The sequence below is a fragment of the Thalia democratica genome, chromosome 9 (genome assembly GCF_965202585.1).
Source record: "Thalia democratica chromosome 9, ktThaDemo2.hap1.1, whole genome shotgun sequence".
In the NCBI taxonomy this organism is placed as follows: Eukaryota; Metazoa; Chordata; class Thaliacea; order Salpida; family Salpidae; genus Thalia; species Thalia democratica.
In genome coordinates, this window is record NC_139173.1 from 19,611,190 (window position 1) to 19,638,692 (window position 27,503).

Here is a 27,503-nt window from a genome sequence, read left to right on the forward strand (position 1 = left end):
GTTTGAATAACTCCTTTTATTGTAAAATGACAACAAACTAGTTTTATTTTTAAAATAAAAATTAAAAAGTAACTGTGATAATGATAAAAAAATAGTTTTGTTTAATTAATGTGTATTTAATGTATAGCTTATTCCTTAATAACTAAATTTGATTTTAGAAACTGTTTCTTAAACTAAAAGTACCAACTAGTTTTATTTTTTATTCGAACTTTGAAAAAATTTTTATGTATAAAGTAGTTTTAAATAAAATTTTATTAAAATAGCAACTAAACCTTAAATTAGTCGAGACGTTTTTCGCACACTGCGTAACCTCATTTTTAATTTACAACATTATCAAAATTTCAAACAAGTAAAAAAAAACAACATTTATTGCTAGAGGTTATTTCAACTTTTGGACTAACTTAATTTTATCTTGATAAAGTAGTGTATTACGACTTACAATACTCTCATTTTACTCTGCTGTAAACAAGTTATTGTAAAAGCTAAAAACGTGAAATGACGATAGATTTTTCAAAAGTTATTTATAGAAAGCCGCGTCGATACTTTTCGACAATTAAACATTTCAAAAGTATAAAAAAAAAAGTAACTCTATAAATTTTATTCAAGCAGAAATTATAATTTGAAAATGTTGATATGAGAAACTTGAGGCGTCCTGTTTTCACCACGTAAGCTCAAGCATGACCATGGAAACTGAACTGAGGATAGAAGACGAGAAAAACCTGATAATCACTAACAGTGACGTAGTAGCCAACAAAAATGACGACGAGGTTATTTTCACCACGGTCCAACCTTTGAAGCTGATTCCTGCGGAGGAAAAAGCTCCTCCTATTTTTATTCCACCCCCGCCTCCACCCCTTCCAATACCTCCTCCTCCTGCAATTCCTGTGCCACCCCCTCCACCCCCATCGTCGGGAAAATCTTCATCGAAAAGCTCGATCCCCAAGTAAGCGGCGATTTGTTTTATTTAAATTTTGAATAAACCACTGTAAAAGCGCCAAAAAACATTTCTTAGCAAAAGCATGCTTATTCTTTTTAAGTTTTGGCTGAATAGCTTTTAGTTTTTTTATTCTGAATGAATTCAATTTTTGAAAGTTTCTTAAGGACAAATAATTGGTTGTTTGTTTCTTCTATTTGCTCGTACTTTTGTCGAATACTATTTCAACAGCAACCTAGTTAAAGAAAAAAAAAACTTATTCACGTACAAGTTTAAATGCTGTGTCATTAGTCATTACAAAGTTTTGTAAAGCTTGAAAGTTTAAATAATTTTGAAAAATGTTATGATAAACTTGCTGTATTAAGTAAACTTAAACTGTTTCCTTTTTAATCTTTATGAAACTATTTGTTTCCTTTTGAGTAGTGCACTAAATTGACAAAATAGTACTTTTTAAGAATGTTATTGGTTGTATTTAAACATGTATGGCTTATAAAACTTTAGTCATGTCAAATTGACAAGATTGTAAATTTTTTAGTTTCGTAAACTTGTACTTTAACATTTTTACAAAAAAAAAATTGCTAGCTTAAAAATTAGAATTTTAAAATTTCGTTGAAAAATATTTAACTATGAAAATTTTTAACGTTTTTTAACAAAAAGTTTTTATCACATAAAGTAGAAAGTGCTAGATTTTTTATTTCAAATTAAAATTTTTAATAAATACTTAAAATATTATAATTTTCTTCTACAATACTTAAAATCTTATTAAATGTTTTAAAGTTTTATGTTAAAACTTTTTTTAATAGTTCTAAATAGCTTCAAAAAAATTTTCTTTATACTCTCAAACAAGTCAAACTTAAAACTTGTTTAAACAACTATACTTTAAAAGAATTGTTAGAAATAGTTTGAATTAAGACATTGTTTTGCTTAAAAATATTTTTTATAATTTATTTTAAAGTTTTTGAAAGTGTTAGTTTGTATTTAATTTTGATACACATTATTTTTTGTAAATAATTGAAAGTTTCAGTTTATTTAAATACAAAAGTTTTAGTTATAATCTTTGCATATGCTTTTTTAAATGTTATTGTTCAAAAAATGTCTGCATTTTGTAAATAAAGTATACTATTGCACACTTTTCTTAGCCTAGGGCATAAAAAACACACAACAAACCTTAGATTCAAAACACATTTTGTTTTGAAAAAATTAACTTGCGGTCAATTTTGTTATGATATTTTCTCTGAGTGAGAGTAATATAAAAGTTATAAATTCTTGTTTTATTGTTAAAAAGAAGCCATTAAGTAAACGACTACAATGTCAATGTTTGTACATCAAATTTATTGTTAAACTATTATTTGCAAAAAGATTAAATTAGGTTTAAATAAACACCTGTTTTATTGCATTTTTATTGCCTGTTTGAAAATATGTTAATGAACAAGACTTTATTAGCACAATAAAACATTTACGTACGAAAACTAAAACTTAAAAGTAATGTATACAAACAGAGTTTAAAACTTAGTTATTCTAAAAACTTAAATTTCTAACTAGAAAGATGTTGAAAAAGTTACTAGTTTTAATTGTTATGTGCTGTTAAAAATCATTTTGTTAGACTTGAATTAATAGTTTACTTATTTGTTTTAAATAAACATGTGATTGTTGCTCTTTATAATTGAATCAATGTAAACATTTTACTTTTTCTGGTTAACAAAAGTTTTATTAAAAGAACATAAAATTGAGCTGAAATAGATGTTGTTTAACTCTATATTTAAATTAATATTTTTTTACACCGCAATTTTAAAATTATGAAGCATCTTCATTTTATTATTAGCAGTCAAACTTAAAGTTCATTTAAGTTTCTTTGATGTTATTGCTTTTTGGTTAAGTTTTGCACTTAGTGCTGTTCAAACGACCGATTAACAATTGAATTCTTCTTTGAACAGGACTCGCAGACTGCAGTGGCAAAAGGCCGACTCAAACATAACCAAGAGCGACAAAACTATTTTCAACGAAGCCAAAAAAATTGATGGATTCAGAACTCTTGGGATCGATAAAGAGCTGATCACAGAGTTGTTTGCAGTTGACGATAATCAGCCAAAAAAGAACAAAAAGTCGTTTTCTAAAAAGAAGGCGCAACCAGCTGAATCAGAAAAGAATAAAAAAGTAATACTTTATGTTCTATATGTAAAATTTGAATAGGAAATACTTTTAGAAAAAAGAAAAAAAAAGTAATAAAGTGAAATTTCTACAAAAATGTTGTTTTAGTATGTAGATTGTTAAGTGTATTGGTGGATGAGAATAAAACAACAATGGAGTAAGATATTCTCTTTCCACGAGGTTTTAGCTACTTAGGAAAGAATTATAACTTTTATCTGATATCCTTTTAACTACATCCTAAACTTTAAGTTATTTAATAGTTTTTACCAACTCTTATTTTATAATAAATATTAACAAACTAGTTTATTTACATAAGCATTATGTTAGTGCAAAAAATATTTTTTACCAAGAAACTTTTATCGTTTCTATTTGCTTTGCATCTATTTATAAAACTTTGTGCAAACTAGATATTTTTGTCTAAATTAATGATAAATTTAACGAACTAGTTCAAAGCTTTAATTTTAACTGAAACGACAAAAATAAGTAGGTACAAATTTATCAAGTTGTTACAATTAGTACTCTCGAAAATAATCATACTCAAAACAGCCAAGCCTAGTTTAAAAAGAAAATTTAAAAAACTTCAGCTTGCTTCGCAACAGACCTTAGAAGAAACTCAAGCAAGGAAAAAAAGTTATCTTTTGTGTAAACACGGGCAGTGGCCATGCCATTATTCCTTAAAATAACAATTCTGATAAAGCAAATAAGCGCAGTGTCCCTTCAAAGACTTTGCGCGTTGGACAAATTTCGATGCGTTCATTACATTTTACACTATTTGCGGACCGGTAGAGCAGTCGTAAGCAAATACCGAACCGAATGTATTGCTCAGTGATGCGTTTTTGTCGTCATTGTTTTAGTAATTCCGTGGCGTCGGCCCGGTTTCGGTCGACGCCAAAACGTAAAGGTAATGAGAGAAAGCATAAATCACAACAACATGTATATCGCGTGTGAGCACTGTTTGCTCGCCGTTTCAGGAAACTAGTTCACAATCGAAAAAACAAACAAACAGAAACGTTGGCGAAAATGACAAAGTACTTTTTCGGCAGCTAAAGAAGTTGTTTTTTGAGTTGTGTGCAATCTGGATAATATTTTTCAAAAAGGGCTGAATTAAAGCTTTTTAACGCGACTTAAAACTTGTATTATAAAAAAGTATTTATAAATAATTTTTAAACTAACTCTATTCAGTCGTAATAACTATTAGTTAAAAAACAAAAGTGGTAAAAAAGACACCTAATAATCATAAAGATTTGTTATAAAACAAACTTGTAAAAGATTATTCAACTTACTACTCGGTAGAAATATATTTTTAATTTTTAATTACACTTGTTTTTTTAGTGTAGTAAAAAATTTTTTTACTGTTGATTGAATAAGTAACTAACATACCGGCATAACACTTTTGAAATTAAAACATTAAATTATTACAGATAGCATTTTTACCAACACAGAAGAGTTTGAATCTGAGCATTTTCATTCGTCAGTTCAGCAAGTAGGTTTTATTTCATAATAAAGTTAAAAACGTTTTAATATGATTGATAAATTTTTAAGTTTTCTTATTTTTATAGGAAGTAGTAAAACATTTATTGAGTGTTATTGAAAGTTTAAAAACTAAAAATTTTTTTTGAAAAAGTAAATCCAAACTGTCTTGCATTATAAAAGTACACAATTAAACTATCTGAAAAAAACTAATTGTAACAATCCAGTTTATGTATTAACTTACGACAAAGTAAATTAGTTGTACAATAAGGTTTCCAAGGATAACACAATGGCAGAACTTTTTGCTCCCATGACATGCCCTGTTTTGTATTTTTGTTCTTTTGTATCAAAAAAGGTTTAAACACGTTACAAAACATTTTATTTTTAATTTAAACACAAGCTTAACAGCAAACCTTTGCTTAGAAGCAATATGCTTCGAAAATAACGTTTAATAAGCTTACTCTATAAAAGTACAAAACAAAATAAAAGCTAAAAAACTAATTACAGAAAATAAGTTCTGAAAGTTTTGTCACTATTAAAATGACCTAGCAATTTAAAAAAAATCGTGCTTCTACGTTCTTTACGATATTAATTTATGTACAAAAAGTATGAAAAGAGCAAACATCAAGCATCTTAAACAAAGTGCACCTGCTATCTCGAGGGCGTCCGAGCTTACAGTAAACAAACGCTCCGTCCAAGCGTGAAGCGAATGAGGCCGTGATAATTGCGACGCGCAGGAAGTCGCGGGGGTCATGTAAACATTTAAATTGTTTACATGTCAGCTTTCTCACGGGTTTTCAATTTCGCGTGCACAGTGGACGAAAAAGATGAAAGCGACGAAATTGCCCGAGCGCCAATCGCGCCTTTGTGCTGGCAGCAAACGGTGCATCATAAGTGCTCTGTTCGCCTCGCTGTTGTCCTTCTAATACATCATTACGAAGAGAATAAGCTTTCAGGTTCACGAAATGAAAAAATTAAGGCTTTGTTTGTTTTTTTTTATTCGAAAATTGCAGTCCGACGGTGTTTGTGCAGCGTTATCAGTCATTGATTTGTTGATGTTTTGTTGTCTTAAGTAATGTGTATTGTGATGCGTTTGTGCGAAAGATAATCTTTAAAAAAAACCCACAATCGAATATTTTATATTCACTTGTTTTGTAATAATTGATAATAAATACACCCGAAAAAATAAAAGGTTTTTGAATTCTTTGTAAACTTTTTATTTTAATGTTGTCCTAAAAACTATCACCATAGGTTTAATACTTGTTTAACCTGATAACTTATTATATTAAAAAAATAACTATTTACTAATTTGTTATATTCTTCAATGTTCAAACACAATCACAAAAACTAAATTTCTCTACATTCCAATTTTTTTTTTGTTTTGAAAACTTAATTTGTCAATCTAGTATCTAGCACAAAGTGTGCAGCAAAACTCGCAACATGAAAAGAGCGTGCGTTTTCACCCATGCAACTTCAGAGCACTCAATTTTTTCTTGCGTCTTTGAAGAGAGGGGTGACAATTTTGCGGTCGCTAAAAACTTCGGGGCTCGCTACTCAAGTGGTGACCCTCATAGTCAATCGATCGGTGACCACGTGGGCGCATATTTGGTTGCGTCACATGAGCACTTGTGACATCACAATGCAATTCACTAAGTCGTTTTTCATCGTCTTTAATCTTTGCGGTTGGATTGTTGTCATTACAAATTTAAATGCGATATTATATTGGTTTTTTTGACTAAATTTCATATGATTAAAAGAGTGTAGTTTACAATACTTGACTACTTTAAAGTAAAATGTTTTTCGTATAAATTATTTAAACTCAATACTTTAGTGTTCAAAGAGTTTTTAGTAATAATCAGTTTTAGCTTAATTAAATTATTTATTTATTTTTTACAATTTTTTCTTTACTTTTGCTACATAAGTAACCTTAAATTTTTTTTTACCAATGCTAACAATAACTAATAAATTAAAAACATAAGCTGAAAGAAACAATGGAATTTTTTGATTAGCTTGTTATCTGTAACGTAAAAACCAATACACTTCAACAAATATACTATTTATAAAACATTAATAAACAAACACTTGAACTTTTAATACTTTACTAAAATATTTGTTTTGACAAAAAATACAGCGCTGAAAACTTATTGTTTTGGATACTTTTCATTTAAAAATACAGCTTTTTATAAGCATTTCCCAAGTGAAATAAATTTTAACACCTTTTCAATTTTCAAAACTCTCTTTGATCTTTTCATACAATTTAAGATGACTCATCGACAGTAGGATATAAAAAGGTCTATTTGCTGACTTTTATGATATCATTGACATTAAATGTGGTTTAAAATATAGTTTTTAAATTATGTGTTCTATATAGTAGTCACTCTTCAACTAAATTACTTGAAAAAGATCTTGACTTTTTTTAAAGCTTTGACTTTGAAAATACGATTCAGGTATTGATAAATCAGCTGACTAGTTTAACACTTCGTATGTTTACAAAGCCTTTAGAAGTAATCAAAAAAATAATAAAATAAAACAAGTAAAAATCAAAGCTATCTATCAGTTGGTAAACACGTCGGTCTGAAGGAGGTTTTTTGTGTTTTAGTTTTGATAAGCCTCATGCATTTTGATGAGCGCAGCGGTCTCTTTGATCACTTTGCTGATATTAACACGCGTCACCAGTTCTAATCTTGTTTGTTTTGTTCAATGTAGTTTTGAAGACAGATAGCTGTTAACATAAAAATAATGTTCTGATGCTCCAGTTAAAGTCTTCAATCAGAAAATGTTTTTATGACGTTAGCGGCGGACATGAAAATATGAAAATAATTTAGAGGGATAATGTAGAGGACTTGACTGGCATTTTAGCAAAATATGTTTCAATTATTTAGTTATCACATCTGTTTTTATGATTTTCGATTTTGAAGTACTTTAAATTTAAATAAATATCATAATTTTAAAAAACTATCTTTTTATAATGTAAGCAAAACATTAAAATTTTATAATCGAACAATACATTAAAGTATGTTTTGCTAGCTAAAACTTAAAAAGAAAAGCTTCTCATTTACAACTGTTTTTTTTACAAGATTTTCTTTACAATGTTTATTCATCTATCAAGTGATAATGAAAACAAATCATATTTTAAGCAAGGGTATACTGCTGCCCACAGAAAATATATATGCGAACCTTGAGGTACTTTTCACCTAAAGACGTACTCTTTTAAAACAAAAAAAAAGTTCGTTGTGGTAAAAACTTGTAGTTAGCCTTTTTATTATTATTTTAATATTTATTTTAATAATTATTGTTTAATATGACTCTATTATTGCTTACATTGTTGCCCTGGACTTAAAAAAGGCTACCGATCTTTGTTTTTTGCTAAATTTTTTTTTTTGATTTTGTGCATGACGCTATATGACGTAAACGATTACAAAAGTTTTTCAAGCGTCGGCTGCAGATCTGAGGTCGCTTCTGATTGGCTAACATTTTACTTATTTGATTTTAAGTTTCTGGTAATAAAAAAAATTGGTTTATTTTTTATTTATTTTAGGTTAGGGATAAGGGTTTAGGTGTTCTTGATATTCTGCTGTTTTATCACTTTACCTCATTTGAATAATGTTAAGAATGAAAACATTTCCAAATCCTAAAAACTGTAGCCGACCCGTTTTTCAATACTTAAACAAAAACCATAATCTTTGCGTGCTTAGTTTTATCAAGTGTGAGAAAGAATATGATAAGTAATAAATATATTTAAAATGTTGACTTTTCATTATTGACAATCTGAGTTTTTGAATTTGGTTTATGTTCTTCAATTGGTATCGGTTCAAAACTGTAGTGTTCACTATGGTCTTTAATTATTCAGAATATTTGGCTTGATCTCTCTTTAAATTGGACTCAGAGAAAGTGTATTTTAAGGTTTAAAGATGAAATTCGCGTCTAATTTTGCAATACAGTTGCTAGTTTTGAGTACATATTATTTGAAGGACAGAAACTAAAATTTCTCTTCAAGAAACTCGAGTATCGTAATAAACAAATACTTACTGAGTTTGTGTTTTTACTTATACATGTTATTATATTTTAAACACAAGCACAAAAAAATAACTAAGATTGTAATTTTAAACATATAAGGATGCAAAGATTGTGTCAAAAAGCTTAGAAAAAAAACAACTTTAAATTGACTTTTTTTTCTTTACTAATCTAATGTTTAAGATGCTTTTTAAACACAACAAAAAACCTTTTTGCAACAACACATTTTAGTAAATTACAAACTTTATTATAGTGATTCAAACTTTTTATTAATACTTATGTGGTTAAATGGTTAAAAAAAAAAATATATTTCATCATACATTAATATAATTTATCAAAAATGTTTTATTTTTATTTATTTTACAGCAACTACTTTGAAAAGTTGTTTTTGATTGATACTAAATTATTCCCATAAATCAACAATATTTATTTTAGACTAGATGGCAGCTGCAAAAATAATTATTTAATACTAGTTTATCAAGTAAACAAAATAAAATACTAAACAATAAAAGCACTAAGCAACAAAAAGCCTAACCCTTTTAAGCATTACTGTAATAATAAGTAGTACCAAGTATTAAATAAGGAAAAAAGTTAGATAATAATTAAAAAATAACACGCTAACTTCTTTTGTTATTCACATAAAATGTTCTTTCACTGTAACAAATGTTTTATTTATCAAAAAAATTTAGTTATTTAATACTAATAAAGTTTATTTTTTATCAATACTCAGTTTTTAAATAAACTCGTCTTTATATACTCATTAGAGCTTGCATACTATTTGTTTCACAAAAACAGTATTTTCAATTGTAACCAAAGTATTAATCTGCTAGTTAGTAGTAAACGTTTATACCTACTAAAATTTAATTTTTGTAATTAACTAAAACTTAAGCAAACTTGAGATTACTAAAGGCATTGTTTAAAAAACAAAACTTTTTGGACAGTCTTTTAACTACATACACAGCACTTAAAAAAACCGTTATTTTTTTACCAAAAAAAAAACTCATGCAATAGAAATTAAAGAATACTTAATTATAAATCCAGAATAATAATAAATTTATTTTTACAGGACTGGTATCGCGGAAATGGTTGAAGCAATTACATTATGCAATCATGCATTTTACTCAGTACAACAGATTAAAAGCTTAAAAAAGTTATTGCCCGATAAAGACGAATTTAAGTCACTAAAATGTAAGCAAAAAAACCTTTTATGATAAAATTTTTTATTGAAATTCTACTTAAATTAAAACTGTTTATTGAATGAGTATTTATGTTATAGCGTAAGTAAAGTATTGTTTACAAACATAAATACAACAAAACGAAAGATAAAAAAAACCTTTATTGAGTTTAATGACCTAACAAAGTGATTATCAATCGCATAGTATTTACTTAAACTAAGTTTAAATTGTCTTAATTAAATATTAACTTTTAAATTTCAGGTTTGAGAACTAAATTTATAGATTGAATTTTTAAAAGAAATGTTAAATACAACTATTGTGTTTACCACATTTAGTAGCAGTAAAATGTGTTAGTGACTTAAGTTGTAAGTGTGAGTAAAATAAACAAGGTATGTTAAATAAAAAAAACTAAATGTTATACTAAAGTATAATTTTATACAAGAAAAAATAATTTAAAAAACTTTTTTTTTTCAGCAAGACACTATTTAAAAAAAAGTTTTATCCGTAAAAATTTAAAACTTAGTGGATATTTACAAGTATAACTTTAAAAGTTATTTTTAATTTCTTTATACTTAAAGCTTCATATGCATTTCCGTATTGTATATTTATACAAATCATGTCAAAATCAGTAGATTTTATTTATCTATCATATTATTTTATTCATCAGTTTTGATTATATACTCTTATGTTTAATTGATTTAAATAACTAATACTTTGAAACAAAAATATCTGTTTTTAAACTTACCACTCTATTGAATTGAATAAGAACTCTATATCTCAAATAAAACAAAAATTTTTATTGCTTTTGTAAGTTAAGTACAGCTTAAATACATACTTTTTCTTTATCTTAGTCCACTATGGCGCTTCATAAGTATCTAAGATTTATCAAGAAAGATATAATCTGATATCTAAATCTAAAAATAAACTTTTTTGTATAGCTAATGTTTTTTTAAGTTTAATGGTCGATATAATTAAGTTTACTTCATAGATTACGCTTAATGGTTTTTCTAAATTATCGCTTATTTCAGTTAATGATTTGTGACAACACTTAGAGGTATGCAAAAAAAAAACGATAAAAAGTATAATGTCAAAGTTTTATAATTTAATTTACTTTTTCATTGTAAATAAAAAGTGGTTTAAAAGATGTTATTAAAAATTTACTATAAGATTTAACAGTTGTAAACACACTTTATCTATCAGTTTTTTTTCTAAGATCAAATCAAAATACTCTACACGTTTAAAACATGGCTATAAAACAAAAGAAACAAAAGTAGTTCTTAATATTTTTTAACTTTCATATATTCTTAATAAAAAATTTAAACTTTTAACTTTTCAGCTTATAAAGGAGATCTTGCTCTTCTTGAGAAGCCAGAAGAGTTTTTGAAGAGAATTATATCTGTACCAAACTACTCTTTGCGTGTGGAATCCGTTCTATTGAAGTCGGAATTCAGTATTGAAGCACCTCACATCGTGGAATCAATGAGATGCTTCATAAAAGCAATTGAAGGTAATCTGAAAGCTATAATTATGTATTAGAGCTTTGGGTATACTGTTTTATAGATAATTTTTTATAACTTGTCAAGTACAGTTTATCATATATATACTAAAGTACAATAAAAAAATAGAAAGAGTTTTAACAATTGTAAATTTCATTTAATAATATGATCTATTTTGTTCAAAATACTGTTTAAAGTAAACAAAATATTGCTTTATTTTGTTTTAATTATTACAGCTCTTAGAAATTTATGACAATTTATTTTATAAACAATTATAATTCAACTTAGGCTTGTAAGATGATTATTCCCAAAATAGCGTGACATCTAACTTCATGCTTTTATTACTGTTAAATATTTTTTATGTACTTACTAAAAATATTTTAAAGTTTTCATTTATAGATCAAAAATATGTTTTTGAAACAGAATATTCCGAGAACTGCACAAAATACATTTTTAAGTTAGCCATAAAGCTAATGCTTTTTAAACTACCGTAACTAATGACTTGAAAACAAAAAACAAAGATTTTCCACTCATTCACTTAAAATAAAAACTAAAAATTTAAAAAAAATCTTGTTTGATCAACTACGTTTCATTCAGCGCACGTGACACAAACAAGCAAACAATTTGTTGCAGATAATAAATATGTACTTATCTATTATTTCGTTGCAGACATACGCAAGTGCGTTGCACTCTCCATCATAATGCACATGATCCTGCAGTGCGGGAACTACCTGAACAGGGGGGTTTCCCTCGGAAACGCCGCCGGTTTCCAGCTCTCCTCCCTGCAGAAGCTGACCGACACCAAAGCGAACAAGCCGGGGATCAACCTGCTTCACTACGTCGCCATGGTAACTTTGGAAGAAATATTTTTTACCAACATAACATATTTTTTTCCGACTATTAATTTTTTAGTAAACTTTTCATTGGTTTTGAAAACGGTTGATAAAATAAATAAAAAACACCAAGTCAAGTACATAGCAGTACTTGGTAGTGCTAGGTTAAGTTTTCATAAGCCTGAGAAAGTAAAGAAATTTCTTAATACTTAAATACTCGATTAACTGATTTAGTAGAGCAAACTTTAAAAGTTCGATTTAGTAAAACAATTTACTAGTTAAAAAGTATGATGAAAAATATTTATAAACAAAGGAGCAGTATTGCTAAATTTTAAAATCAGTTGTATTTTTAATATCATATTAAATAGTATAATACAAAAATTTGATACAAAGTAGGAAGTTATATAAAAACAGTGGTTTTATAACATACTATTACACTAAAATAGTTTTGCCAACATTTTGAAATAATCTTTTTTAGAAATTTACAACAACACCTAAAATTGAAAAAAGCTTTGATTTGTACTATGGTAAGCATTTCATACAATTTAAATTTAACAAAGTTGTTCTATTTCAAATTAACAACACAGATAGATGTAAGCTAGTACATGCTACTGTCAAATAAAGCATTGTGTATGCTGTTTTTATTTTACAAGTTTCAAATTTAAAGTTGTTGTGTTTGAAAAAATAATAGTGATTTTAGGCGTATAAAAAGTAATAAAAAATAAATAAACTTACTGAAAAGTTTTATAAACAATTATAACTTGGAAAAAAATTATTACAAACACATTTCTAATTCATTTTATATAAACTGATCTTTTAAAGTTATCGAAACTAAAATAGTATTTTTATTGCCCTACAAACTGCAGAAGTTTAAGCGTTATCAAAACGTTAAAGTTGTTAATTTCAGAAAATATTTAGTATAAAAAAAAAAATTAAACGTAAAAAAAGCATTTCTGGTATGAATATTAAAAAAAAAAAGAAGTAAGCTTAAAAAAAACAGCAAAGAATTTTGCAGCATCTTTATAAGCAATGTCTTCGATTTGACATTTAAAAAACCATTGGCAGTCGTAAAATCTGTGCACTTTATACTGACAAAAAACTGGTATACAAAAGATTTAGTGCAGAGCTTATGAAATAGATTTCTTATATAACGAAGTAAATTTAATTTAAAAGTTAAAGTAAAATAGCTATTAGAAAAATAAGTTAGAAGAAAATTTTAAAATTAAATGTTTTTAAAAAACTAGTACTTCGACACTACAACAAAAGAATAGGAATTTAAAGCATTTTAATTTCTTATCAATGTAAATAAAATTAAACTTTTTTTACGATGCTTTGTTTAGATCAAATCTTGTAAAATGTTTGTATAAATAAAAACTTCAACCTTCTAGATACTTTTTAAGTAAGTAAAAAGTTGCATTTTTGAAGCTAACTGTTATAATAAGTTATGTATTGGTCTAATTATCAACCAAAGAGTGTAAAATTAATATGTTTTATGTTTTAACAAACTTTAACTATAAAACTCTGATAAACTGTTTAAAAATTTGATTTTATAAACTACAACCTTTGTAAACAACTTTTTTTTAAGATGATCTAACAATGTTTTACTACAATAGTAACTTTATTTGTTATAAGGAAAATGTATAAATTATATGTAACAGTAAAGAGAGATAATTATTTTATTGAAATAAACAGTGGTTGTAGTTTTCTTCAGTCTATTTCTATATTTGAGCAAAGACACTTCATGTTATTTTTATCTTTCACGAACTGGTTGTTTTTAGCTTTCGGTACGAAACTGTGTCGTAAAATTTTACAGCACGATGTTAGCAATCAAAAATCGTGTAAAACATGACTTGGTAAATATGCATATAAATCATAAAAACTTTTTTATTTCACTGTTCAAACAAATAAAAAACAAAAAAATAGCGATTTTTAATTACTTACATTTGAAAGCAAAATTATACATTTGAGGTCTATTAGATTTTTTCTTAACCGTTGATGTAATAAAAAATATTATGTAAGGAAACGCGTTAGACTTTTAAAGGCAAGTGTATTTAAGGCTATACCTTGACTACAAATCTAAATAAAAATAAAAATACTTTTTTTTCTACTGCAAAAACTTTCAAAACCTTGATAGTTGTATCTGTTGCGAACAAATAGAGGTTGTAAGATTATTAAGCTTTAATATGCAAAAGACAAAACTATATTTTTTGATAGTGATTATGAAGAACTTTAACAGTATAAAAAATATCACTACTGTGTTTACAGGAGTTAAAAAAGCACGATCAAACTCTGATGTGTTGGGTCAAAGAGCTCAGAACAGTGGAAGATGCTTCCAGAGTGTCTGAATCGGAAATGTTGTCAGATTTTAAAAATTTCCAAACGAAAGTTCATCAGCTGAAGAAGAGTATTGACAAAGAAGCAGATAAGCCGCTTAGAAAAGGCATGGAAAGCTTTTTCAAGGTTCGGTTGTTAACTAGTATGCTTGATATCAGTTTTTTAATCTAAAGATACTTTATTTGCTTAATGTACATTTTTTAAGTTTTTATTTGTGCCTTCAAAACGCTTAGAATACATAAATTTATTAAAATCTAACAACACTTTTTAGCTATTATAACTTTAATTTGCATATACTAGAAGTTAGAGTAAAGTATTGCAGTAATTACCAAGTTCTTATGATTATTTACGCCTAGTAAAGTTTTAAATATGTCATTTTAATCTTTGAAAACTAGATTTCCTTAATACCAAGGCTATTTTTTAAAGTAGATAATTTAAAATGTATACAAATATACTTTTTATCTGTTTCAAATGTAATTACGAAAAGTATTTAAAAATTAATTTTGAAAGTTAATTGAGTTTGTAAAACTGTATGTTTTTACTAAAGTCAGTTTTATTTTTGCCATTTCTACGCTTTAAGTATAGAACAAACTGTTATTTTTTTGAAAGTTAACAAAAAATATATTAAATGTACGTTTTTCTATTTGACCAATCTTTTTTTTAGTAATGTACATCGTAATTTAAAACTATTAAATTTAACTTTTTTACACTAAAATATCATACATTTGTTTGTTTCAATTATACTTAGACATTTTACTTAACAGTTTTAGCTCGTTTAATATATCCTAAGTCGGTTACTCATTATTAAAAGTTTTAATCAAATATAAGTATTTTTTAAAGATTTTTTTAATTTTATAACTCTAATAAACGATAATCACAATCGTTTCTAATTCTGAAGAGACCTAAGAAAAGTTTACAAACTTAAATAAAAATTCAATTTGTTTATAGTTTTATATTTTTTCAAAGCATTCTACATGGTCCAACCTTAAAAAGCACGACTAAAAATTAAAATATTAGCATTAAATTCAAAAAACAGCCAGGTTTTATGGTAAATTTAATTTTTTTAAAGTTGATTTTTCAGAGTTTAACAAACTAACAACTACAATAACAAATAATCTTATAGATATTCCCATAATTTGTAAAAATTTAACACTGTAATCATCAGAGTAAGTTATCAAACATTATATAAATCCTGAATCAGGTTTGTTTACAAAAGATTAACAGATTGCAAAATTAAACAGTACGGTGAACAATCGGTTGTTATAAATTAGTTCTAGTTAACTTAAAAGCTATTAGCTTTAAAATGACATAAAAATTGAGATTAGTATAAGCTCGTAGCGTCGGTAGTACGTTTAATACAGATTATAGTGACAGCTAAGTGACAGCTTGAGAAAATTTAAAATAATTTGTGCGTTCCAAATAAAACTCATAATTTAATTAACTATAACTACTTTGACTATTTTGAAATAATTATCACAGTTGTTAGTAGAACTTACTTTTTATACGTTTTGATAAGTTGAAGAATGGAGAATTTTTTATTACTTCAAATAAAAACTTTTCAAACCCTTTAGAGTAATCAAATATTAGTTTAAATATGTTATATAATTTGGTTTTAACTAAAACTACACGCCTATGAACATGACTGTTTTATTTATCTTAAAACATTTTTTTTAAATTGTTTACTACCTCTTATACTTAGCTTTAATATATTTTTGTTTTATAACAACAACAAACTATTCAACAGACTGCAAGAGACGATCTCAAAAAGATCGAAGTTTGCGAAGAAGAGCTGAAGAAAAAGAAGGCGCGACTCGCGCACTACTTTTGCGAAAAACCGGACAAGTTCAAGCTTTCCGAATGCTTTCAAATAATCCTGGACTTTAGGATTAAATTTAAGAAAGCAGCTCAGGAAAACGAAGTTCGAGAGGAAAAATTAAAGAAACGGTAGTTGCTAATCCACGTGTTTTTCTAGTTTGCATAAAAGTTATATTTTTTATAAAACCAGGAAGTAGTTCTACTGTTATTGCATTATAAAGCTAAACTATTTAAGTTTACATGCAGATATTTTTTACAGAAAAATGTTGGAAAGAACTCAGAGCCTGAGACTTAAGTCGACCAACTCGCTTCCAAGGTTCGGCCAAAACCACCTAGCGGACCACAACGACCAGAAGACGTCGGAAAAATTCCCGATCTTCGTGCCCAAAGTCTTGAACGACCTGCCGTCCATGGCTTCGGACCAGCCCAACACGAAAGTGTTCAACAGGACCAGGTCGACGCGGGTGAGGAAGAGGAGAACGGCGGACTTCGCACTTGAGGGCGCGCGAGAGCTGGAGATGATCCTGGCGGACGTGAACAAGGAGGACGCTGCCAAAGACGAGCTCCGCACGGAAGCCAGCCCTCCGTTCCGCCCGAAGCAAGCGTGGGTGGACGAACCCGGGACGCAGGTCGGTCAGAAGGTCGTGGTGAGGAGAAGGGAGAGGCGCAGCAACAAGCCGCGGCCCGTGTCGTTGGTCGACGGGCTGCTTGAAAAGGGCGGCGACGCCGTGAAAGTGCCTTCGCCGCTGGTCAGCGAGAGCATCACCAGCATGCAAGCGGATGAAAAAGACGACGGATCAACTGAAGGTAAAGACGCGCTTGCGACGGACATAAACAACATTCTGAACCCCGAGAGACTCATAAGAAGCACTCAGTCTCGTCGGTCCTTCAAAGTCAATCGTTCGCCGCACTCCGTTCACGACGATTCGGAGCAACGAAACGGTTTTTACACGAGGTTCAACAGTAGCTTTCAACGTAAAGACGAACAAAAACCAGAGTCTTCTAATCTACCCTTAATAAAAGTTTCAGGTTCGTTGTTTTACAATACGTTCTTTTAATTTTTAAAGTGTGTTAGTCAAACACTTGTTGTATGTAGAAGTGTTGAAGCAAAGGGTTAAGCAGGGTTTAAACTATTTGTAATGTCAACTAACCTATTTTTAAAACTATATAGCATCAATATGTATTCTATTTTCAACGCAGATTGATTTTAGATTAAACATTTTATTTAAAAATTATTACTTTTTCAATTTATCTTTTATAACTCAATCTCATCTATAACAACTACTAGATAGGAAATGTGTACAAAAATTTTTTCAAGTATTTTTTTATTTGAATACGATGTTTATGCAGTTGTTTTTAATTATTATTATAACTCATTTTCATTTGTAGAAGAAGACAACAACCGTAGACATACATTTGGCGGAGAAATGAAAAACTTCGTATCCGCTGAAGACCCGATGACAAGAATGAGTCTGGATGCGGGGAAGCGGGCCAGGAGGCGCCGTCGCAACAGAAGCCCCATTTTTCAGAAATCCTTGTCAGACCTCCCGGAGGCGGCCGTTGTCGAAGTGGACATTGAAAATGGGTTGCTTGCCAATCTGGAAGAAGTTGCCGGCGAAGTTGAACAAAACAAAAGGTTAGCGAGCGAACGAAGCAATGCAGTGTTGGCTGGTAGGACGACTGAAGACTCTCAAATTGAACTACCTCAAGAAATAATTACCAACAAAAGCGCTAATTTTTTAAAAGGCAAGTGTCAGAAGGTTACTGCAAACGACGAAACTTTAAAGTCTAACAGTTGTTCTTCTACAAACTATTCACAAGCTTCTTCAAACAACGACTCGGGTGCAAATACGAATCGTAGGAGACGGAGAAGAGAGAAAGCTTTAAGCCAGAGTTTCCTTCAGAACAATAAAGCTACCATTTCTGACCTAACTGAAAAAGTGGACTCTAGTGAGGCAGAACTAAAAATACCTGAACTAGATGTAAACAAAGATACCCTTGATACTGGATCAACAGCAGAGAAAATACCAAACTTAGACGACTTTAAAAATAAAAACATTGTTACAGAAAAATTATTAATAACTAACATATCAGAAGACAATGTTAATGTGGATGTAGGCAAAATAGAAAGTATTAAAGGTGCAAAAGATCTCACTAAGGAAAACAATAGAAGTGAAGAAGATCTAACAAAGTCAGACGAGGTCTTGATTATTGAGACTGAAAGAAAAGATAAAAGATCTAACAGTATTATGAGCATTGCAAATAAAACGATGTCAAACAAAGCAGTAAAAAGTGTTCGTTCAGTTGTTAAAAAAGTTGCTAGCGTTGCAAGTGGCTCATCAAAGATTTCCTCAACCCAAAAAAAATATAAAGTACAGTACAAAACTGGCATACCTAAAAGTACCAAATTATCACCAAGAAGTCAAAGTTTTAATCAAAAAAGCGTTAAACAACCTACTGCTACCCGAAATGAGACTTTAAAGTCAAAAATACCAATGTCGTTTAACTCTAAAAACAATGAAAGCAGCAGTAGATTAAACAGTCCAGTATCAAAGCCTAATGTAGTTGTAAACAATAAAAAAGTAAACAACTCAAAGGTAGTTTTTCCAAGATTAAGTAAAGCTAATACAAACATTATTTCAAAAGAAAGGATAAAGTCACCTAATTACATGTCTCGAATCAGACCAGCAACAAATTCAAAGTCTAATCCAAAAAGTACTTCTTTAAACAATTCAAACAAAAATATCCGAAACACAACGGCGTCAAAAAAACCTTTGACAACTTCGTACAAAACAAAAAACGAAAAACTAAGCAATGGCATTTCTACATCAAACAAATCTACATTGAAAAACAACTTAACAATTCCACTAAAAGAAAGCATGAAAGAAACAGACCTATCGATTCCCGAAAAAAATACCAGCAAGATAAGAACTCCGACAAAAAGCTTTGCTCTCCGAAAAACAACTTCTTCCGTTACCCTCTGCTCTCAGTCATCAGCATCTTCGAGTGTCATGATGAGTCCCACGCCCAAGAAGCGACCCACACAACGAATGAACAGAGCGGCAAAGTTAAGACTGGAGCAGAAATTGAAAAAGGGTTGAAACGTTTGAAAACGTTTGTATTTTATTGAACAAAAACTTACTGATAAAGTTAACTTAGGCCAATCTAATACCGTTAAGCGTTTTTTGATGAGCTTAGTAGGGTCTTTTGTCTTGTTTTAAGTTAAACAAAGAACAAAGTTCGTAAAACAAACAAGTTTAGTTCCATTCCAGATTTTTTATGTTACTTTTTTATGTTTTAATATTGCCAAAACATGTTAGATAAAATAGCAAGTACTAAAAGTATTAATATTATTTAATACTTTTTAAATTATGTTTGTATTTGAAATTAGTTATTAAACGATAATTGTACTTCTACTGTTTTACAAAAACAGATTTTGATATATTACTAAAAACTGAAATGCACTAAAACTAGCTATAGTTATTTTTACTAATAAATTTATTTTTAAGTTTTAGCTGTTGCTTTATTTATATCACTGACTTCTTAAATGTAAATACTAAACTATTAGCATGAACTTTTACAGATTGCAATTTTTTGTTGACTTTATATAGTTTAAAAGTTTAATTGTGCTCAAAAGATAAGTTTTAAAATTGCCTTTTTTAGATTACATGTTTCTTAGTCATAATAGGCTGTACAATTAGCGACTAAAGCATGGTTTTAGAAAAAATTGGTTTAAGAATTTTTGAAGTTTTATAGCTACAACTTTATTTTTATGTTCGAACTTTGTAAAAAGTTTAAAAAGTTTAAAACTACGTTAATTTTTACTTTTTTAAAAATATATGTATAAACTTTTAATTAAATAAACTTGAAATTTGTTTGCTAATTTAAACTTTCTAACCTAAAAAAGTATTTTATCTGTAATAAATACACTAAAACGCTGAAACTTTTAAAAATCTGAGTAAGTTTTTATATTTAAGACTTTAAATTACCTCTTTATTATTCGTAAAATATTTTATGAACTTTTTTACATGTTATTATTAAAAACTTTTTATTGACATTTTCTGAAGTTTTTTAAACTTTCAAAGTTAATTTTTTTTTAAATACATATACCACAACAGATACCACAGATAAAATTAAATATTATACTTATTGAGTACTTAAACATAACGTTGACAAAAGAAGTAAATCTCCTTAGTGATTTTTTTGGTTTCACTAGACATTTAAGTACTGTTTTTAGACCTAACTTGTCCAAAATTTACAATTTGTTAACTGTTTTAAAAGTATTATCTTATACTAAAAATAGGTATAAAAACTTAAAAGCATAACAAAAGGATATCTATTATTGTTAAACACTATAAAAAAAAAACTCGTTGTTAGGACTCTTTTTTTTTTGTTCTGATTAATTTTGTGTAAAATAAAGCTCTTCGCAAGCAAAGTTACAAATACTTGACTTTTACTAACGGTACTAATGTTTTTTATATAAATAAAACATTTAAAAAGTATATGTATATATTTAAAAAGTAATAGTTTGTTAAAAATTGCGACTAGATTATAAACTATGGATTCTTAATCGGGTGTTTTGTTTATATAGTACATACAAAAAAGTATACGAAGGCTGTTTTGTGGTCTTAAAATTAAGCTTTTTCAGTGAACAAGCGTATTAATATATAAATATATACTTAGATTTTTGTTCTCATCATAAAATCTTAATTGCCGTAATAAAATTGTTTTTATTTGTTATAAAGGACTAAGTCTGACAAAAGCTGGTTTCGTAACTACTTAGTTGCACTCAATCGTTTAAGTCTTAGGACCTGGTGTACGAAAAACCCTTTCGATTATCAAGTCGTACTCTAGGGTTCAGTTTAATTTTTTGTCCTCTGAGCAAAGAGTTTTTTTCTTGAAGTTTAAAACATAGACCAAGATTAGCGAATTGCAAGCGAAAAGCAAAAAAAAAGTATTTATAACTAAAAGAAGTAAGAAAAAATATTTTAAACTTTTTGCTATGCCTATAAAACTCTTTTTTTTTTGTCACCAATGACATACTAAACTGAAATTTAATTAAAATTTACTATACATTTTTCCTAACATACATACTTTTCTAGTTTTTTTGTCTTGTTAAATTGTCTGCTTTATCTTTTATTTTTTCTTCAACACTATGAAAATACTTACCGAAAAGTAAAAACTATTACATATGTTATATGTTGATTTAGTTTATTGAACTTACAGTCTTTTTAGTAGTTAAGCCTAACTTGCAGGTCTACCAAAGCTTGGGTTTTTTAACGTCTAATTGCTACAAAAGCTATGGTTTACCTTCTATCAAATCACCATGAATCTACTTTTGAAAAACTTTTTTTTAAAGTGAAACAAGTAAAAAACTTATAAAAAAAGTAATCTAAACATCTAATTAAGCTTGTTATAAAAGAAAATTTCGGATACAACTGTATAAAAACTGTAAGATTCTTTTTGTTTTACCAAACTTGTATAAATTGATTGTTTCTATTGAATGAGAAAATTTATAAGTTACTATATTACTTGCAACAAATATTTTGCATCAAAGAAAACATCTGCAAAGTAATCAGAGCTTAAGAATTTAATGTGCTGTGAGGCAAGCTGAAGTAAAGTAAAGTTTTATTTATACCACTTGGATCATTAGACTACACTCTCTCGGTAGATCTAAATGGTATAACCAGATTTTTATTTTAAAGTAACATTTTTTTCTACTTATTCATTGATAGGTATACGTGATATTCATAACTGTTATTTATCTATAAGATCATATAAGTAGCGAAAAATTTGGGATATTTATTTAAAAAAGTTCTATTAGTAGATATTAGTTTAAAACTTTGTTGTACTTAAACGTTTTTTTTTTTGGACTAATCGATTAATTAAATTAAACAAAACATTTAAATTAGTAGTATTTATTTTTACTAGGAGATTAGTAAAATTATGCTTTCAAAAATAACAAAGTTTATTTTTCAACAGTAAATAGAAGTATTCATTTTATCGAGATCATTTAATTTGAAGTAACTTATAAACATGACAATTAATAAAAAAAATCAAATTATTTCACCGTTTTAAAGTAAACAGTTAAATTAAATGAAAGCATGTTTTTTTTATTGAATCCAGAAGAACTTTTTATCATTAAATTTTAAATAGTTTTGAATACGAACTGAAGTTTTGTCAAAATTCAAATCTTTTAAAGTTACTTTTAGTTAAATCTATTCTATAAAATAGATACCTCTACTTATTAAAAAAAAAATTGTTATTTTTCAGTTTAAGTAAACATTAGAAATACTTTAACTTGAAATATATGTTATGTGTTAGTTAAAAAAATAATTTTTTGGAATTTTCATAACTACAAAGTCTTTTTCAATGCAACTTATAGAACACTTAGAAATTAAAATTGAGACTTTTTCGTGGGCTAAATATTTTTTAAACTTTAAAGTCTTATAAAAAACATTCTAAAAAATAAAATTGTTTTTTTTTTGCCCACATGTTAAAATTGATTTCTAAAAATATTTCTTTTACTTACTACTTTTATTGAAGTTCCGTGATATGATGTAAGAAAAAAAAACGTTGTTGAGGGAGTTTTAAAACTATAAATGTCAATTACTTACATTTTTGTAGCTTAATCAGAATTTATTTTTCAATTTAGGGCAGTTATAAACAGCTAATTTTCTTAAATCTAAGCCACTCCAAGACTTATATTTTTGGACTTTGTTAATTACAAATACACGCATGAAAACTTAAGTAAAAAACTATAACACTTACTTCTACTAAATTTACACAAATTAAAATAAAGTTTACTATGCTTAACTTAGTAGTACTTTAAATTACACAAAACATTTTCATGATTACAAAAGTTATGTTCAAAAACAAATAACTTGCTTTAAAAATTAAGTAGTTTTTTTTAATATATATATTTTTTTTAACTTAAAACTAAAAAGCTACACAGCTTTTTTCTTATTACGGTAATCGGGGATAGTCAAAAGATTTATAGATACATAACATTAATAATTGAATCCTAGACTAATATTTTTTACATTTTAATATCCATCATATCTACAACGAAGAAAAAAAAACAACTATTTAATAACTAAAAATTACTATTTTCAAAGAAATAGAAAGACATTAGTTTATTAATATTAGCAATACGTTTGCTGAACAAGAAGTATAACTTTTTAAAACGAATCTAGAAAAGTGCATAATGCATAATACTTTGTTTCTGATGCTCAATAACAAAAGTTAACAACTGAAGTAAAGACTTTAATGATTTTTTCTAATGTTTTAATTTTTTTACGTTATTAATGTTAGATTTAAATGATTAGTACAAAGTAGTAAATTTCCACGATAAAAGAAAATCCTACTTTTAACATATATATATATTTAAAATAGTTAACCACATTTTTTATGCAACAGAGGTAGATTTTTTTTTATATAAAGTGATAGGTTACAAAGATTAAATCATGTACTTAGTTTTTTAAACTCCTTTTTTAAGTTGAATTCATATTATGACTAAAATTTTTAAGCATGTTTTACTTTTTAATTTTTTTTGCAAAACATAAAGTAGTTCAGAAACTTAAAAAAAAACTTTCAAATTAATCAAATAGAAATCAAAAGTAGTAGAAAACAGCCTCGAAAGATAAGATAGTTTTAATAATCAGTTCAGATATTTTACACCTTAAAAAATTCGGTTTGTTTAACGTTCTAAAAACTTAAAATTGTTTAACTAGATTTCTAAAGTGGTAGAAAAAGGTCTTGAAAGTTAACATAGTTTTACATTAATCAGTTTAGTTAGATATTCTTTACCTTAAAAAATCAGTTTGTTTAAGGCAGGGGTCGGCACTCGGCAGGCAGTTGGTGGTCGCGGGCCAAATTTCTAGTTTCCAAAGTCTTCGCGGGCCGCAGTTTTAGTTTTAGTGACATTTGAATAATCTTATGGTTTAGTTTTAGTCACACTAGAGAAAAGTTTTACTTTTATTTATCTTATTGTTTAAAATGACTTTCAGCTATACATATAATGCCTATTTAGATTATTAATCATTAGATTATGACCTATATTGACTAATATACTTTAGTAATTATGTACTAATATTGTTAATAAAATATGTACTTTCAAAAGCACTTAATAAGTTAAACTTAATACTTTTTTAATTTTACTTACAACCTAACTCTCTATAAGAACTTAACTTGAAAGACAATTTATGGGTTACTTTTATACATTTGTTATATTATCAACACTTTTTCATGTTTCTAAGAATATTTACTTCGAAAAAAGTTTTTGCGAGTTAAATAATTTACACTCATTAAGAAATTTAGTAATTAGTTAACATAATAAAATTAATACCTGTTTGTATTCCAAAAAGCTAAAACAAATGATTTAACATAACTAATTCTCAAATACTTTAATAAAATATTTTATTAGTAATTAGACTTTTAAATGGTTGCCACTAAAAAGCAAAAATTCTGAGATGTATCAAACCAGCTTAAATTTATTAAAATTTGAAAAAGCTTATAAATATTTGTTAATCAAGCTTAAATACCTAGTTAAAATATCATCATTATAAAAAAGTGTAAGAAAACAAGAAAAGCTTCACACACACCTGAGTTTTTAAGCTTTTAAAATAGCCTGTTTGTGTAGCAATCCAGTTAATATAAAGTTCACTACATAAAGAAATAACAAAGGTTATTAACAGTAAATATATTACATGCCAAAAATATATAAGTCAGCTGGAATGGACAATTGAGTTTCTTAAACAAGTTTAACAAAATTATAAAGTTTTATTAAGTCATTAGCAGAGTAGAATTTTTTTTTATTAAGCGTGAGAGCAATTCTTTATTTGCAATAAGAATATTGCATTTAAAAATGTTAATTGTAAAATATAAGACGAGCTACAAGAATAAAAAAAGCGTTAGTTAGGAGTTATTGCGAGAAACAATAAAAAAAAATCACCAAAGTCATTTCCGACAAAGCACATTATTATCTTCAGTAACTACAGAAAAATCTGAAAAAATTGTTAAGGCAAGTAATAAAGTAGCAAAATATATTACCTAAAATGAGTTATCGTTTATAATTGAAAACTTTTATAAAGAATTGATGTTGGCGGTAATGAAAAACTTTTGTTTATTTCTTCAATGACAACATGAAGTCCTGTTTAGGAAATGCATTAAGGTTATAAAGTCTCATAAATCAAATTAGGACCTTAATCAAACTGTTAACATGAGAGCACTGATAGAAAAACTATTAGTCATCTGAGAATTTTTATTATAGGTGTTTTTATTAACTTTGACATATTAGTAGAATTTCTTGGTTTAGTTCCAACGCGAAGCACAACAATCGGTGAAATTTTTCAAGTAAAGGTGCAATGTACCAATACGGAGATTTTGGAAGTACAATTCCTTCTTTTATTTTTAGTATAAAGTTTAATTAAAGTTTGAAAAATTTCTTAAAACATTTATCAATATTAAAAAATACTGTTAAGCTACTATAATATATTTTTCATTAAAAAACATTTATTTGGTAATTTTTTTTGAGTCAAATCGAAATTTCATTACTTTAAATGTAAAAATTGTTTGAAATTCCAGGTTTTTTCAAAAATTCTCAAATTCAAGTTTTTTTTTAGAATTTTTAACCGTAAATTCACAAATTCAAAGCTTTTCCGGGATTCAACTTTTTTGGCAACGCTGATTGTTCATTCTTTTATGTACACATTAATATAAATAATATTTTAAATTATATCAGCTGCAAGACTTAAAATTTATCATATAACAAAACTCAAACTAAAACTGTGGATTGAGCAAAACATACATCATAAGTTTAATTTGCCACTCTTTCAAGCAAATAAGCCAGTCTGAGTCAACAAAAACATTCCTGATATTTTTGTATACAAAAAGCAATTCTAGCCAAAAACTTAAAAAATGGCTTAGTTGGCCTGAGATTTAAAGTCTTCAAATAGTGATAGTCTGAGTGTGTGGCAATGTTTAGTTGTTTATTTGCTTGAATATAACTATTTTGATTAACAATGTACAAACTTTATAAATTTACCATCCTTATATCTAGTTTATATTAAATAGGTAGCTCGAAAAAACAGCAATTTTGTGTATTGATATGAAAGGCATAAAAATTAACTTAGCTTGAAATAAACAATGTTTGAAAAGTTGAATGTATACAAAACAAAAACTATATTAACTTATGTCATATATGTTGTTTTAAATGTGGCTGTACAAATTTAGATATGACATGTATAAATAACAATGTTAGAAAAGTATGCATAAACTTAACTTAAACTAACTAAAGTATTAAATAAAAAGTGGTTTAAAATATGAGCATTTTTTTTAAGTTGGTGTTTCTATGAAAACTTATAAAAAATTAAAATGTGTCAAATCAAAAATCAAATGAACCTTATTTCTTATTACTATGTTATTTTAAATGTATTCACACTAAAATATAACATTTACAAACAAAAAAATTATAAAAGAAACTGAAGTATAAAAAAAAATGAAAAAGAATATTTAAGCTATAAAGAAATGACACTTTAGTTAATAACTGTGCATTACTTTTGTACAAAATGGAAAATATTTGCATTTAGTTTATTTAATAAATAGGTATTGTATAACCAAATTATTAAGTCCAAGCACTCTTGACACTCTTTTTCCAGATAATTACTTACTGTTGTAAAAAAGAAGTAATTATGAAACTGAGAAACATATCCTGTTAGAACGCTAATCTGTCTTTTTCACATTTTCTAAAGCAGTAATTACTTGAAATTATTTTAAAATGTTATAGAGAGACTTAAAATCAAACTAATCAAATTAAGTCGAGTTACCGAAAAAATTTAAGTAAAAATATAATTTCGCTCAGCGGGCCACATTTACATGCTCGCGGGCCACAAAATTTTCTTTCGCGGGCCGCATTCCATTCAAAAAAATAACATGCTCGCGGGCCGCAGATTTACCCTTCGCGGGCCGCAATTGGCCCGCGGGCCGCAGTTTGCCGACCCCTGGTTTAAGGTTTTCATAAACTTGAGCTAAATAATAAGTATTATAATACACAATAGTCTATGAAAAAAACTCAGTAAAAACGACTGTTTTAAAAAAACAACAATATAAAAATAACTTATCTATAACACCATATTAGAAAAAATTTACTTTTAGTAAGACTAGGTTATTAAAAATTATGCTAAAAATTTACTTTGATATAAAGTTAGCTTACCAGTTTTGTTTTTAATTTTACAACAGTTGCTAAGATATTTTTATACAGTTGAAAATATAATTACGCTTTTTA

General features: G+C 27.3%; 1 protein-coding gene across 1 annotated transcript; it reads left to right on the forward strand.

Moving 5' to 3' along the window:
- The first annotated feature begins 613 nt into the window (after positions 1-613).
- On the forward strand, positions 614-19,879 carry LOC145843912 (uncharacterized). Its single transcript, XM_082951188.1, has 10 exons — positions 614-943; positions 2,869-3,088; positions 4,504-4,565; positions 9,633-9,754; positions 11,078-11,248; positions 11,907-12,085; positions 14,336-14,530; positions 16,149-16,348; positions 16,479-17,248; positions 17,609-19,879. Exons 1-10 carry the CDS (start codon positions 678-680, stop codon positions 19,318-19,320), a joined length of 3,897 nt encoding a protein of 1,298 aa, XP_082807314.1. The 5' UTR covers positions 614-677; the 3' UTR covers positions 19,321-19,879.
- The last annotated feature ends 7,624 nt before the right edge of the window (positions 19,880-27,503 follow it).